This window comes from Ipomoea nil, unplaced genomic scaffold (assembly GCF_001879475.1).
Source record: "Ipomoea nil cultivar Tokyo-kokei standard unplaced genomic scaffold, Asagao_1.1 scaffold2283, whole genome shotgun sequence".
In the NCBI taxonomy this organism is placed as follows: Eukaryota; Viridiplantae; Streptophyta; class Magnoliopsida; order Solanales; family Convolvulaceae; genus Ipomoea; species Ipomoea nil.
Genome location: NW_017618711.1, coordinates 2,805,436 through 2,822,162, shown reverse-complemented (window position 1 = coordinate 2,822,162; position 16,727 = coordinate 2,805,436). Strand labels below are relative to the sequence as shown.

Genomic DNA, 16,727 nt, shown 5'->3' with positions numbered 1-16,727 from the left:
TCTGTCTGGCGCTGCTTGGCGGTCATGGCCCGCATATCGTTCCTAAAGCCCTGGAACCGATTGCCCAGTTCCATCTGGAGGGCGAGGTCCTGCACACCCAGCCGTCAATCGAACAGAAAAGAAAAAAAAAAAAAGAGAGTAAACAGAGGGAAAGGCCGAATGAGTAACACTTACGCGATATGACTGCCGGAGCAAAGCCTCGATGATGAACCCGTCGCCAAGAGCACGGGTCGACTCCACATCCTTTGGCAAAAGGACATCCTTGCACCACTTGCGAACGGAGGTGTTGCCCATCCAGATTTGGGCGTCCTCGTCCACCTCGTGGCACAGCCTGATCCTCTTTGGAGCCGGCCCCTCCGTAGGCTCAGCAGGCCGCTTAGAACTCGGACTCTCAGTAGAGGGAGGAGGCGGCTGCCGACTGGGCGATACCACGGGCGAAGGTGTGAGGTCGACCACGTTGTGGGAAGGTGGAGGAGTCGGCCGGACCGCCGGCGATGGCTGAGAAGAGGACGCAGTGGCCGTACCCGTGGAGCGTTGCGTCAGGCGACGCCTCATCTTTTCCGCTCTATTGGCCATCTCAGGAGTCGGTGCGATAGCTTCGCCGGAGCAGGAGGTATCGGAGTCGTACGGACCTGTAAAAGAAATACACTCACTCGTGAGTGTTCCCGTAGAAAACAAAAAGCAAGACGAGAAAGAAGAGGAAAGAGACGCTACCTATGGTGGCGGCGCCCTCCGGCAGAAGGCCATGCTTGGCCATGGCCCGGACTCGAGACCAGTACTTAACGGAGTACGGCCCGAAGCCCTTCAAGAAGTCACCGCCCATGACAGCATCCTCCGTAAAGACGGCGCGCCGAGAGCAGGGCTTGAAGAGAGTCGCCGGCCAGAGGGTCGGAAAGGTGAAGGAAGAGGAGCGAGGTCGGACGAAGAAATAAAGGGGCTTCCACTCTTTTATCGAGTCGGACAACCCCTCGAAAAGTTGTCGCCCCGGACGGGCGGCGACTTGGATGAAGCCGGGCGAGTGAGAGCCGACCTTGTTCACGGTAAAGAGGTACCGGAATAGGTCCAAATCTGGCTCGCACTGCCACCAATGGCAGAGATTGATGAAGCTGGTCAGGAGTCGGTGAGAGTTAGGCACTAACTGGCCCGGGACCAAGTTATAATGCCGAAAGAGAAGCGAAAGAAATGGGTGTGGGGGCACTCGGAAGCCGAATGCAACCGAGTGCAAATGGATACCCACAAAACCCTCCGGCGGGTCGTGGATAGGCCGGCTCTCCGCCGCGACGACCATGGCCGAAGGGCCAAGCAGAAAGCGGGCCATATCCAGGTCCGCCGCTGTGGCGGACGACGGAAGACCGGATGGCCGGACAACCGAGTCAAACTTGCCTCGCGGCCGTACAACGCCGCCCGGCAAAGCCGCCACCGTAGTTAACGGGGCTGGGCTCATCGGAGTGGCCGCCCCAGAAGAAGAAGGGGCTAAGAGGGAAGAAGAAGACACCGCCTGGAAGCCCGCCGGCATTTCCAGGCGGCGGACGACGGAAGAAGAAGAAGAGGATGATGGAGAAGTCCCCGCCGGATTGTCAAAAGACGGCCGACGGGAGGAAGAAGAAGAATGAGAAGAGGAAGGCATTACTTACAGGTTGGAGTTGAAGCTGAGAAGACGATGAAAGAGCAGAAGCTTGGTGAGGGAATTGAAGAAGAAGAACGGAAGGAAAAGGCCTTTTAAAGGGAGAAGGAAGTCCAAGAGGCTGTCACGCGGCACCTCCGTAGTGGAGGAATCGGAGGCGACAAGACGTCGAAGGGACGCCGCATTTAATGCCTCGATAGGCGGAACGACGGTTCAGGCCTAGGGCTAGCCTGCAAGCGGCGCGTCTACCCTAGGCCAAGGCTGAGTGACGATGACCCGGCCTGCCAGACCAAAGGCCCATCAAGGCAAAGACTATGGGGGCCCATCCATATCTCGCTGGAAGTTTCTAGAAGTGACTCGGCCGGGTCCGGCCAAATAGAGAGGCCCGGACGAGCTTCAGGTTGCAAGGTCGGCCGACAAATTTGCCGAGTCCTACACCCACGGGACTTAGTCGGACAGAGTTTACAAGTCGGTCATAACGACCAAGAACCGGCCAAAGGAACACGCAAAAAACCAGGGACCGAAAAGTAAAAACAAGATTTTATTCCATAAAGACAGGGGTGCAAGGCCGAGGACTCGGCTATAGGCATTACACAGAAAAGACAGGCCTAGGGCTTAACTTCCTCCTCCTCCGCGTGACGCACCGGCTCCGGACCCTCCAAATAGTAGTGGGGGCGGAAAGGCAATGGACTCGGCTCAGGCTCGGGCTCGGGCAGTTCATCCAGATACACAGCAGGCTTCCCATCTACGACCATCTGCAGGGGCCTCTCCAGAGCGCTCGGTGACATGGCCACGCCAAAAAGCGGAGGAGCCTCCCAGTCTAGGTCCCCCTCTGGCTCTGGATCTTCTACCATGGGCACCATCTCGTCCTCCTCCGGTTCCACAACCGTCGGATCAAGCATGTCAGGAGGCACCACGATGGGATCAGAAGCGGAGTCGCCCACCAGGTACCCTCCGCTAGCCGCCCTCTTCCGCCGGAGCTCCTCCTGCCGAGCATGCTCCTTATTAGGGATGGACCAACGACGATCACCGTCCCTGAAACTCATAGCTTGAGGTTTTGAGGTGTAAAATGGTGAGAAAGCACAGAGCTACCAAAAGCCCTTATATAGAGCCTCGAGAGAGCAACGACCAAGGCGCAAATCACGGAGGGAATCGTAACTGACATAACTGAGCCGGATTGGATGGGCAGCGTGAATCTCTGTCAGAGATTAATCCCATCCAATTAGCTCGGGAAGGGTGAGATTCGCACGCTAAACTGAAAAAAGCCTGGCTCGCCCTGGGAAGCGAGATTTACAGGTGTCAAGCGGAAGGAGGACTCGACATCGCAACCGACTCCTCGACAATTGAGACGGACGAGTGCACTAAATATACTGAAAAAGATGAAAACTGAAGGCCGAAAATATCTTATTATAAAATAAAGAAGGTGCAGGTTACAAGGAGCTTATTACAGAGTAAGCGAGTGCTCCTAACAGAACTACCCCTCTAGAGAATCCGGCCGACCCCAGTTCACAAAGATCACTCACTCGGCGAGGAGGAGCCGCTTCCAAAGAACCCTCCTGATGGCCCAGGAGAAGGTGGGCAAAGCGAGTCCCAGAACGCCGGCATGAGTGGCGGCACAACCAGCTCCTCATCGTCCGGGTACCTCTCCTGATAACGAGCAAAGTCTTCCTCATTCATTAGCCCGGTAACCGGACCGTCCAAGTCATCCAGAGGAATAGAAAAGGTCATACGAAAGGTCAGCTGCTCTGGGACAGGCACGTCAACAACGGTCCCGCCTGGAGAAGTTACTCGAGCAGACCCCGGAGGAGGAGAAGGGAGAGAAGTCGGAGCGACTTCACGACGAGCAGGAGTCGGCGGATGAAAAGCCATAGAGGCAGCGCCAGCAGGTGATCTCTGTGGAGTCGGACAGGGAGCCTTCCTTTTAGGCTCCCTCTCAGGCCGAGTCCGTTTCAAAGGCAAAGGGCGCCGGGGCGACCCAAAATCAATCTGCTTCCCTTTCAGTGGTGAGCGACCCATAAGGAATCAGTAAGTTAAGAGAAGAACGGCCAAGGTCATTTATAGGTGCCAGGCCAGGCCGAGGAGATCAGAACGGTCCCGCGAGATCCGGGAGATAGCGAATAATCTGGGCCAATCCTGAGTCATTCAAGGCACGGATTCGGTGAGCAGGAGATGGTTACTACTTTTCCAAACCCAGGTTGGTGGACCGGGTATGGAAAAGTGAGGGACTAGTTGATGGGGTGAGAACCCCGGCCCAAGAAAAGAGGCCCAGAAAGAATGCATGGGCCGAGTCCTGGGAGGCCCAGTTCAGAGACCGGAAGGACGGCCCAATGCCAAACGGGGACGAAGAGTCGGCCCAGGCCCGGCCCAGGAGAGGACTCGGTCCAGAGAGCCGTTGAGGGAGCCTGCAAAGCAGTTAAGACAAGGAGCCGTTGGGGCATTAAAGGCCGGACTCGGTCCGCCAGTTACTAGCCAAAGAGAGCCGTTGGCAGGGTCCGTAACGTCGCCCAACGGCTCGGCACATTGAATGTAATCTTTAAGTCGGTCATCATGAGCCTTTAAGTCAGTAGAGGAGGAGCCACTATAAAGAGGGCTCCTCCACCCTTGTACGAGGCAGATAAAAGGACCCGGAGAGGGAAGAGACAAGTACTATTAAGCATCATATTTTACTAAGACTCAAACCCTTTTTTGTGAAAGGTGTATCCTCCAACTTAAGGTTGTGTTGGACCTCCTTGGGCCCGAAAACCCAAAAACCATCAATTATATTATCTACTCATAAATATTATACTTTAATTCACAACAGTATTATACAAACTTTATACGGTATATAACAACGTCAAACGGTAATCTGAATGTCGCCAAACATAAATTTGAATTTCCAAAAGATAAATATCGCCTATCTAAAAGGCACTTTCCCTGATTGATATCCAACTTTAGAGATTTCCCCTATTTCGAATCCCATGCTAATTTCTTTTCCCCGATCAGTTAATGATACAAACTTAAGAACTTTCCTTTCCAATTCAAGAAAATTAACAAAATTAATTTCAGCGATCCATGGTTTTCGTCACCGTCATATGCATTGACTGGGCGTAACACGACAGTGAACCGCCTCAACAACTCAACACATTACGAACTATACTAGAATGAGAGAGAAAGATATGCTCTGCTCTTATCTTTTATATATATATATATATATATATATATATATATATATATATATATATATATATATATATATATATATATTCTAAAACAGAGCGAAGCCGGCCCATTCGGCGTCGTTTACGGGCCGGGGCGACGACGATTCATTCGACGAAAATGATGAAGATACGGGCGACTGGGAGAACGGGGAAACAGATTTCCTGCTCGAAGCGGACCATCTGGGCAGCGTCTCCAGGTCGGAGCAGTAATCCGGTTCGGGCTCCGGCAGGGCCTTCGCGGTTGCGCGCTTTAGCAATGGGGACGGGAAGCACCGGGCGACGGGCTGGGTAATGCCAGATAGGTCAAAACGGTAGCGCTCCGATCGAGTGCGCGGCGCGGACCTGAAAGACCGGGAGCGGGGCTCCACCGCCGGTGTAGGCTGGTAGTAAAGCCGGCCGGCCGGCGGAGGCCTGAGCATCCTCGGGGTGTGTAAATGTAAATCTGGACGGCTGTGATTGCTCGGCGCCTGCTCCTCCTCTTCACGGTATGGTAGTTGGAGAAGATCCGACCCGTTGCTCTTGGGCACACCGGGTCGGACTTCCCACTTAAATGGAACGGTTCCTGGTTTCTTGAACGAGCCATCCACCACCATTTTCACTCTCTCTCTCTCTCTCTCTATATATGGATTCAGTATAAGAGAGAGTGAGTGTGTGTATAGATGTAATGTGTGTATATATATATATATATATATAGGTGGGAATGAGAAGACAAAATGAAGAGAGTAACGGCTTGATGAAAGGCGAGATGAGTGGGGGGGCTGATATGGTAGGAAAACAATTATTATTGACAAAATGTTTGTCTCTTTGACGGTTTTGTGTATGATTTTATTTTTGAATTACTAATTACTAATTTGACTATACTTTTTACTTTTAAATTTGACATTATTACTAAATCCAGCGTTTTACACTTATTATTATAGTTGCTTTTAAGGAATGAAAAGATTTACTAATTTTGATTAGGAAACCTGCCTAAATTAAAATAAGTTGCTTTTAAGGAATGAAAAGATTTACTAATTTTGATTAGGAAACCTGCCTAAATTAAACCAGATTTTGATTTGTTTCTTAAAGAGTAAATACCCAAAATGGTCCCTCGACTATAGCTAAATTCACAAATTGGTCCTCAACTTTCAATTTCATCCAATTAAGTCCTTAACTTTGTAATTTTAACACAATTTGGTCCTCTGTCTATTTGACCGTTTGTTGACTGTGATTTTTGAGGATATATATGTAATTTCATGGTCCATCGTCGATTTTTTAAGGTTCCGGTTGCATTTCCAGACCGCACTGTTACATTTGAATCCACTGTCGAAAGCAATCTACCAAACCCGGTCACCTTCTTCATCCTCTCTTTGGATTCAATGTAGTTGAATTCGTACCAGAGCGAAGAAAACGACGTGTTTCCGAATCGGTGCAACGTCATCCTGGAGGCCTCCACGTGCTCCGACGAGAGCTGAAGGTTTTTCTGGAGATCGTCGATCACGGTCAACAAACGGTCAATTAGATGGAGGACCAAATCGTGTCAAAATTGCAAAGTTAAGGACTTAATTGGGTGAAATTAAAAGTTGAGGATCAATTTGTGAATTTAGTTATAGTCGAGGGACCATTTTGGGTATTTACTCTTTCTTAAATTGCAAAATCTTCTTTCTAAATTTTGAAAAGAGGAAATTCGCTGAGATTTGGTAAAGATACATTGCATAGGAAAATTATTGTGTGGACCATGAATATCAGGGACATTTTTAATATATTAAAAGTATATTATTTTTGTACTGAAGATACATTATATAAAATAATGTACCTTTAGTATATTAAAAATATACTTTTAAAAAATATATCTTACGTACATAAATAATGTACCATCAATATATTAAAACGTACCTTTTATTTATGTTCCACACAATTATATAGACCATGGTCCATGTAATAATAATTGCATTGCATATTCATTTGGGTATCCTTGGTCTTGCTGTCAGCTTGGCCCGGCTCAACAAGGCGCTTGACTACCTCTCGAACAGATTGCCTAACAGGTGACCCCGACTAGATACCCTCGCTACTTCGCTAAGTATTCATCAATAATAATAATAATAATAATAATAATAATAATAATAATAATTATTATTATTATTATTATTATTATTATTATATTTAAGAAATTATGTGAACAAAAATTGAAAGAAAATAGATAGGTAAATGACAAAGTATTAAGGGGAAGCATGCTCAAACAGTATTTCATGTTTTAAAGCCGTGATTGAGTTTTATTGATTGCAAGTCTAGAATGTCCACATACATCTTGTCTAGGGGATCAAAAGAAATTGAGTATTCTATCCATTTCCAAAGAATAAAATTCAATTTAATTTATCTAATCTTTAACTTTTTACCCTTACTCACAACTTGTTACTCAAAAACTAATTGAGCTATTTGTAAAAGTTTAATTTTTTACATTACAGTATTTTAGCCAATATATAAATTAGTTGAATTTATCATATTATCATGCCATCATAATCATAAAACATTGATGGTATAAATTGAATGAGGACAGAATTGGAGACCTAAAGTAATGCCATAATCTATACTATATATAAAAACAAAATCTTGAAATTTTAACTTCCCGCTCAATTCCTAAAAAATCTCTCTTCTCAATAAAATATATTGATTTCTACTTTCTCATTCGTACAATAATTCTGGGTAAAAAATTCTATTCTAAAATTATAAAATAGTGTAATACAATTCTCTTTGCACATCTAATCTATATCTATACTATATATAAAAACAAAATCCTGAAATTTTAACTTCCCGCCCAATTCCTAAAAAATCTCTCTTCCCAATAAAATATATTGATTTCTACTTTCCCATTCGTACAATAATTCTGGGTAAAAATTCTATTCTAAAATTATAAAATAGTGTAATACAATTCTCTTTGCACATCTAATATATACTATATATATAAACAAAATCCTGAAATTTTAACTTCCCGCCCAATTCCTAAAAAAAATTTCTTCCCAATAAAATATATTGATTTCTACTTTCCCATTCGTACAATAATTATGGGTAAAAATTCTATTCTAAAATTATAAAATAGTGTAATACAATTCTCTTTGCACATCTAATCTATACTATATATAAAAACAAAATCCTGAAATTTTAACTTCCCGCCCAATTCCTAAAAAATCTCTCTTCCCAATAAAAATATATTAATTTCTACTTTCCCATTCGTACAATAATTATAGGTAAAAGCTGTGAAGTGTCAAAAGTTCGGCAATGCATAACTTTTGACTCGGTTGTCCGTTTTGGACAAATGTTTTTTTGAAATTGTGTATTTTTTCGAGATATATCCACCGCAAACAGCCGTTGGCGGTTTGGCCCACTAATTTCTAAAAAAAATGCTTTATTAAATAGTTTCTAAGAAAAAACTATGAGAACCTTATGTTTTATTAATAAATTTTTAATTTTTTTAATTAAAAAATTGTCCCGTGCATTTTTTAATAATCTCTCTTTATAATTGGTCAAATTATTTAATTATGGTAAATTAGGGATAATTAATGATGGTAATAGAAATCCTATAAGCGACCTCTGGTGAAATTAACTCTTAAATAATTATACATCGATTTAAATATTCTTAGTATATTCCAACAATTCTATTCCGTGCATCGCATGGGTGAAAATACTAGTAGATATAAAACTGCAATATTTATTGAGTATTTGACTTGTAGTATTGCCAAATGAGTTATTTCCAATGAATCATTGATATGATGAGATGGTTGAGAGTTTGAACTTGTTAGGACAGTTAGCTCTGTTTTTTAGAACGTTAAAGATGTTCTTCAAAAATTGAGTAATGATGTATATATATTGGACTTAATACTCAAGTGGCATATGATCGCTACTACAAAAATTGATTTTTACGTCAGCACAAAGAGTCAACACCGTCTCTACTGAAACCCAATCTTATGACTTTCCATATGGGAGAGTTACTACATGTCATCTGAGCACAAGAGTTAAACACAATAATAACTAATAAAGAATATGCCCTAATAAATAGTCAAATACATAACGGATTAATCCTTTGAAGGTTACGATCTAGTTAATTGCGCACTATATGCTAGCTTTGGGTTGAAGAAATTAAGATTTTCATCTTATCAAAATGGTATAAATAAATTCCTTTTGGAGAAAGAAAAAATTGATTGGATAATTTTACCCTTGCCTAAAATGAACTTTGACCAGAAAATTTTTTGGAAGGACCAGAAGTGTTGAAGATTTAAAAGTTTGGATGATTGAAAGCAAAAATGATAGTCTGGAACTAAACGTAGAATTGCTACGAAAATATTAATTGTGGCTGCTAGTCTAAAATATTAATACAATTTCTTTCCCCCCCCCCCCCCCCCCCCCCCCAATATTATTGTCTTTCCATTATTATTTTTCTCCTTTTTTCTATATTATATTTATATATATTGACCAACTATCATGTAGTGTGATGTTATCACGGTTACCATTCTAAATAGGTGGTCATAGGTTCAAAATCTGGTGATGAGAGCTTAGATTTTTTGGGTTGAAATTGTTTGAGAAAATATAAAATTGATACTAAGCTACCTTGTAAAGAATAATAAGTCGCATATGAAGATACTCATATATGCATTCGTTTTTCAATCCATGTACAATTATCATTTTTATTATATGTATATGTTTGTAAATAACCATATTATATCATTATAATTGAAATTTTTAATTTAGATAATGGTATAAAAATGGTTTTTCAATTATTTTAAATTTTAAATTAAAATTTTTTTTGAACGCACAAGTCCAAAATTATTTATAGTACGATTATAAAATTGCAACTCATAATTTTAAAAACAAATGGGCTTGTTGAGCATGGTGTGTGATCATACTCCTTTGACTATAGATTTATTTACAATTTTGGAATGAATGCAATGGTATTAAAAGTGACTGAGTCGGAAACAAGGGAGAGAGTCAATTTTGACAATAGGATAAGTGTCTTATAACTAGGATAAAACCTTTCTCAAGAACATTCCAGATTCCTATTACATTCAACTATTCAAGGGCACTCTCATATCTCAAGAACATATAAAAGGCGTTTCCTCAAACACTTAATGTCCTTAACACCACAAACACTCCTCTTTTCTCAAAGGTGAAGTGCGGTTGAGTGGCCCATTGAAGTTAGAATAGGTTGTCAACCCCAATAAATCCTCAATCATACCAAACAACAATCCAAAGTCAAGACTCAATCCCCTACTTTACTAGTCAAAGGCATTCTACCAAACACCTATCATGCACACCTATCCTCCTCCAAGACGAACTACTCACACATGATAGAGAATCAAATAAGGACAATAACAATCATCAAAGCACAATAAATTGCACAATCAAGAAATAAATTGAAGTTCACAATCAATTGTAAGTAAAGAACTAAAGATTCAATTAGAAAGATTTAGCTAATTGTAGAAGATGAACTTGTAGAGATCCCATCCTTGCTTGAAAGTAGAGAACAATCGAATCTACCAACCCACTTTAACTGTACTACTCATTAACAAAAAGATTGAAACCTTTTTTAATATATTTTTCCTTTTCTTTTTATGGGGCAAAAATCTCAAGGAAATGGTTAATGGTGTCAGAAACTACCAAACATGCAAGAAAACATTCTGAATTAAATAAATTGTTAATGTCAATCATGACTAGAATAAAGCTCGAACCTAAAACATTCCTTAAGAAAGATAATAGTGATGCCATTCAAAGTAAATTAGCTGGATTTTAATCAATGAACTAAACATCTAGTCTCATGTCAGGGCAAAAACATCTTACATCTACTTGCATAAAAACACTCTAATTAAAGCATTCAAGAACACGTCACACAATACTTTCACAAACAAAACAGACCAAGTGTTAATTTACAACATCTAATTGACATGAACCACTATCATAACCCTAGCCATCCTACTCTAGTAGGTCATTTCCTGCGGCATGTTGCAAAGTGTTTGCATAGTGATGCTTGCAACATCCAAAAGCTGCAAATATTCATCTGCTCCATCTACAAGAAACTGCAGTAAAGGTGGGGTATTGTTTTCAGCTCATGTGTTCTAGAAGATAATACCATTTATACATGTAGTTCCACATAAATCCACAAGTTTGGCACATGGGGTTAGAATTGAATTAACAATTTCAAAAGCACGGCATGCAACATTGCAACTATGTTAAATGCTGCTCAGCCAAAATTTGGACATACGTAGTAAAGTCAGGTTTTCACTTTGTTATCATAATCATCCTCATTCTATTTTAAACATGAACAAGCCAAAGATCAAATTAAAATGCAGCAGAACAAAGGCTTCATTGCTTATTTGATAACGATGATAATAATGAGTCATTACCTTATCTGTTTCTCCCAATTTCTTGCATATTCTTGCTTTCTGTTCATCAGATATGTCATCTGCTTCAACAACTAAATCATATAGCTGCAAGAAACATTGTGTTAGGATAACAGTATTGAGCAGAAAGCATAAGTTGATTTAGTATGAAATGAGGCAGAGATAATGGGACCTGGGAAAGCATCTGAGAAGCTGGATATCCTTCTGCTATTACATTATTCACTTCTTTGTCTGCTAAGTCAAAGTTGCCACTTTTACAAGCTGAAAATATTGCATGAACAACTTCCTCTGGGATTACCTGATAATTACAATAAGTATGTTCAACTAAAAGAGTAGTCAAATAAACAGCAAAGGGAGGGGCAGAGGGAGATAGAATTATTTTCATCTTTAGAGTTAAATCCATGCCAATCACAATGGTAAGTTAATATGTAAGTCACAGTAAATGAAGTTGAAAGACCAGTATAATCAACTTACCCCAGAAACAGTTATCAAATCCCTGGATGAAATAGATGATCCAAACAAGCGAGCAGCACTCTGTAGCAGATTCAGAAAACAAACTTATTGAGGTCAATAATATTCTTCGTTCAGGAGTCAAAATCACAACTTACATACAGTCAACCTTCATTTACGATACAGCATGCATAATCAACTGTTCATAAGCATGGAATGCATGACTGGATCGAATATGGTAAATATCCTTCTTAGCTCCCTCCTTTGTTTTAGTCTTTTTTATTTTTATCAGGGACTTTGAGAACATATGATAGGGGATGGAGGAGGTAGGATTTGAACAGAAGTCTTAACTCATAACTCTTATATACACAGCACTTCTATTTGAATCATGTCAGCACACCATTCCACTACATATATCAATTATGTACACTTGAGTTCCAGATGAAAATTCTATATTAACAGTAATCATACTTAATTGATTTCCTAAATAAATTTCAGGAAAAAGCTGGATGAATGAGCTTTCACCTTATGTGTACAATGGATATTAGATTATAGGTTGGATAATTCCACATATGCTTGACAGTGCATGTTACCATTTGTGATTTGACAGAAAATTAATCGTTGTTTTGGCTATTTCAGTTGGCCACAAGTAAAATGAAAAATAAAAGGTGCCGTACTTGTAAGTATGTTATACCCCTACGTAGATCACCTTGAGAGATAGTACTGAGGGTTGAAAGAGCCTACAATCGAGAAAAAAAGGATACAAGGTTACTAAAAATAAAAAATGTTATCTAACGATTAGAAATGTGGGTGAAAACACACTTAAACCAGAAGTACACAACATGCAGAGAAAGCATCAATTAATCTATACAAACCTCTGAGTCCAAGTTAAGACCTTCCTCATTGCAAATGTGTAGTATGCGGCTGCTCATAATTTCTTCTGTAAGTGGCTTGAATCTAAATTTGGCACATCTAGAAGTAAGTGGCTCTATGATCCTACAAAGTAGAAGTCATTTAAATACAGAAAACAAAAATAATAATAATAATAATAATAACAACAACAACAACAATAATAATAATTGAAAACCCATAACTTGCTTAACAGAACTCAGTTAACTGTACAAAACACACAATATAATAAACAAAAGTAGTCTACTTTTCAAGGGACTAATTACCATAAAAGTTACAAACTTTGCCTCAATTGACAATAATGCATTACCTGTGAGTAATTACCTACTCAGGCACAAACTTAAAATAACAGAGGAAACAATCACAACACAGTTAAAACTTGTGTAGTTTTCTTATAGCTACGAAAGGTGAAATCCGGACGCATAACCCTCTTCTATTGATTTTAGTTTAACACATTTTTAATAAACCATTCCGTAATAGATGTGAAGGATGGTAAAACCAATTTTATTAGCAATTCTATAACGTCTGCAGCTCACTTCCAGTCCATTTTCGGTAGATTTTATCCAAAGATGCATGCAAGTGTAAACTTGTCTCTGTAACATTTAAACTAAATAAAAGAGGATTCAGGATTTATATTTTTTTTGTCATGCAGCCATATTCATCTTATAGCATACCCACCCTAACATGCATGAACCAGTGTTTTTTTATCACTATTAATTTTGGGGTTACCTTCTTACAGTGGGAAAATTTCAAGCTCTTAAAGCTACTGGGCGTTTCTTGCCTATTATCTACTCAAGAATTCCTTTTGAGTGTTGTTTATGATGATTTTGTAACGCATAATGAATCTCTTAAAATCCAAACAGTCATGTGCCCATCCCATAGTTCAATACAAGATTGCAACTTAAGCCAAAAGCAATATTAATTTCCTCAGCAAGAGGGTAGCCATTTATCAATGTCAAAGTGCAAATTCCTCTATTTCAAGTTTGGGGAAAATCAAATAGTAGCACATCCAAAAAGTTTAAGACAACTAACCTGCTGATGTAATTACAAATAAAGAAGAATCTTGTAACTCTGGAGTACGTTTCCATAGTGCGTCGCAAAGCATTCTACAAAAGGAAGTTGAATTACCTCAGCAAAACTGATTAATCAGTTAATGATTAAACAGTAGACTTGCCTGAGCATCTTCAGTCATTGAATCTGCTTCATCAAGGATTATGATCTTGAAAGGTGGGCAAGGATAGCCACTAGAAAAATGCAGAAAAGATATTCAGAAAATTTTATAGAATATAAGAATAAATAAGATGTTGTGATTACCTCAAAGAAAGGAAAGGAGATAAATTAGTGTGACCCAAAACTGAAATAGACAAGATTGGTACCTTTGGTGACCAGAACCAACAGCAACAGCAGCAAAATTCTTTATTTTTGTGCGAACAACATTTATACCACGGTCATCACTAGCATTAAGTTCCAACACCCTCGACTTATACATTTCAGGCCTGTCAAAGTAAACAGTGTCACTCATGTCCATGCCAGCAACACATGCCCAACATACACATGGAAGCCATCGAATAAAAAGAACCACTTCTCAAATGGATCAAAAGAAAAACATGATTAGTATCTCTAAAGAAAGAACAATAAAGATACAAAAACAAACAAGCCAAATATTTGCATGTCGCCTTATGTTGTGACTTAAATTGGAGATAACATGTCAGACAAGTCTACTTAAAAAGGTTTCTGGACCGCAGTAGATTCAGTACAAAATGACCAAAAAAAACAAAAAACAAAAATCACATAGATTCCAATCTTCTTGTTATAAAAACAATGTAGTGTGCCAAAACAAATTTTCAGACAAAGTTCAAAGAATCAAAAAACTGAAACTTAACTTGCTAGCTGTTCTCATATTTAAACACTTATGTTCAGGGGAGAAAAGAAAAAGGTAATACTGTTTTCATAAAGCCATGAAGGTTTTCCCTTTTTGTGAATAAAATCTTAACTTATACAATTATTAATAAATAAATTTACACATGCATAATACAAATACATGCACACAAACAGATATATATATATACACATAACAGAGAGATATAGACAGTACCCGAAAAGCTGATGAGCAATGGCAAGAGCAGTTGTTGTTTTGCCAGTGCCAGGAGGGCCATAAAACAGCATGTGCGGGCACTACACAAATATAACAGTGTGCAGAAATACATAAATAAATAAAAATCTAAACAATTATCATAAACCCTAGTATCAAAAATTAAGAGCTTGAATCAACAACTGCAAAAAAAAAAAAAAAAAAAAAAAAAAAAAAAAAAAAAAAAAAAAGGAATAATTGCATACATTAGCAGTCTCAAGTGTGTTTGTGAGGACTCGAACAACCTCATCTTGGTGAGCTACATCTTTCACTTGCTTCGGTCGGCTGTGTAGCAAATAAAAACAGACAAAAACGAACATAAATTGTAAAATCAAAGAAATATCTGCAATGTAAAAATTGGACTTGTTAGATTGTTTAGTTATGAAATATAGAGAGGTAGAAGGTACTATTTCTCCACCCATTGCTGAGAACTTTGCAGAACAGGCGCCATTCTTCTCTATCACTCAAATGAGATTCTCCGCCTCACTACAGGTATACCCTTTTCGCTCTCGAGCGGCCGGGAGCTGCTAGGTTAGATATTTATACACCATATTAATTTATTAATTACTTGGCCCAAAAAATAATAATAATAATAATAATAAATCAAACATTGGAATCTTACAACTTAATACAAACTGCCAAGCCTCTGTATACCAGAGTAGCAGTGGAAATAGGCTAGGCCCTACGACTAGCCTATTTCCATCCCTACACCCGACTAGGGGGTCATTTTGGTATTAAGTTTGATTTTTTTCAGTTTTGATTTTTCAGTTTAAAAAAAAATAATAATACCATTCGGTTTAACATTATAGTTTGATTCAGTTTGAAAAAGTTCGGTTTCGGTTTAAGAACCCCAATTCTCAACATTTCCTAATTTTTTAAACACACTACCCAACGAAACATATTCACATGGTCCAAATCCAAATTCTAAACATTATATAACAAAATAGCAATCCAAAGTCCAAACACACTACTAACTACGAAACATCACATAGTTCAAGTCCAAAGTTCAAAGGCTACAAACATGAAACACATCACATAGTCTAAAGCCAAAGTCTAAAATATAAATATTACATAACAATATAACAATCCAATAATCTTCGGTTGGCCTCACATGTAGACATTGTAGTGTTTTATTGAAGAATTATCCATCTATATAGTTAATATTTAGGGAACAAGAATTATTAAATCAATAATTTTCAAGTATTCAACAATTAAGAATTCAAATAACACAGTTAAAAAAATACGAACATACGGCAATGTTCAGCCTTGAAGGATGGAATTTCCAGACTTTAACGCCGAAAATTCCAGCCTTCCAGGCCAGATTTTCTAGCCTTGAAAGCTGGAAAAAATTCTGGACATAATGAGATATGTTATGAAATCAAGAAGCTGTTAGTAGATTAGTATGAGTACCTTCGTCGATGAGCTGCGGACGGCGGAGAGCCGGAGAGGCGCGGAGCAGTCGGCACTCGCCAGAGACGGAGAGTGAAGACGTGAAGTTAGGGATTTAGGAATTTCAATCCTAATTTCTTTGTTTTCAAAAAAAATAATAATAATTTACCCTAATAATAATAATAATAATAGGGAAAATGACACTTTCCCCCTGAGTTATATACTTAGGGAGCGTTTGGTTCAGGTTATATAACATAACCAAGGGAATGTGACATTCAAAAGCTCACATTCCGGTGTTTGGTTCATATTATCTTTGGCAATCTAACATTCCCAATAAATGTCACATTCCCTCCACATAGGATTTTGAAGGGAATGTGATTCCCTTCAAAATCTTAGGTAATGTAAGATAACCTTGGTTATGTTAGTTTATTTTATATATATATATATATATATATATATATATATATATATATATATATATATATATATATTTGTAATTATATATATATTTTGATTATGTTATGTTAGCATATAAAATAATTTTGTTTCTCAAGTTCAAGATTTTAGTTAATATTTTAAAATCATGTAATTATATATGATACCGTTATTTTATTTATTTATTTTAATTTTTAAATTTATTAAAATATATGAAAATATGT

General features: G+C 39.0%; 2 protein-coding genes across 2 annotated transcripts; both read right to left on the bottom strand.

Annotated features, from left to right (window-relative positions):
• Window positions 1-4,604: 4,604 nt before the first annotated feature.
• Window positions 4,605-5,469, bottom strand: LOC109151240. The gene is made up of 2 exons (XM_019299162.1): window positions 4,870-5,469; window positions 4,605-4,761 (listed from the first exon to the last, which is right to left on the bottom strand). Coding segments are annotated over exons 1-2 (546 nt in total). The 5' UTR covers window positions 5,415-5,469; the 3' UTR covers window positions 4,605-4,760.
• A 5,082-nt stretch (window positions 5,470-10,551) lies between these two features.
• LOC109151052 (replication factor C subunit 2) lies at window positions 10,552-16,195 on the bottom strand. The gene is made up of 13 exons (XM_019298957.1): window positions 16,090-16,195; window positions 15,087-15,203; window positions 14,886-14,964; window positions 14,644-14,723; window positions 13,925-14,044; window positions 13,723-13,792; window positions 13,581-13,654; window positions 12,515-12,635; window positions 12,317-12,379; window positions 11,664-11,723; window positions 11,362-11,487; window positions 11,193-11,276; window positions 10,552-10,865 (listed from the first exon to the last, which is right to left on the bottom strand). Exons 2-13 carry the CDS (start codon window positions 15,128-15,130, stop codon window positions 10,767-10,769), a joined length of 1,020 nt encoding a protein of 339 aa, XP_019154502.1. The 5' UTR covers window positions 15,131-15,203; window positions 16,090-16,195; the 3' UTR covers window positions 10,552-10,766.
• Window positions 16,196-16,727: the final 532 nt, after the last annotated feature.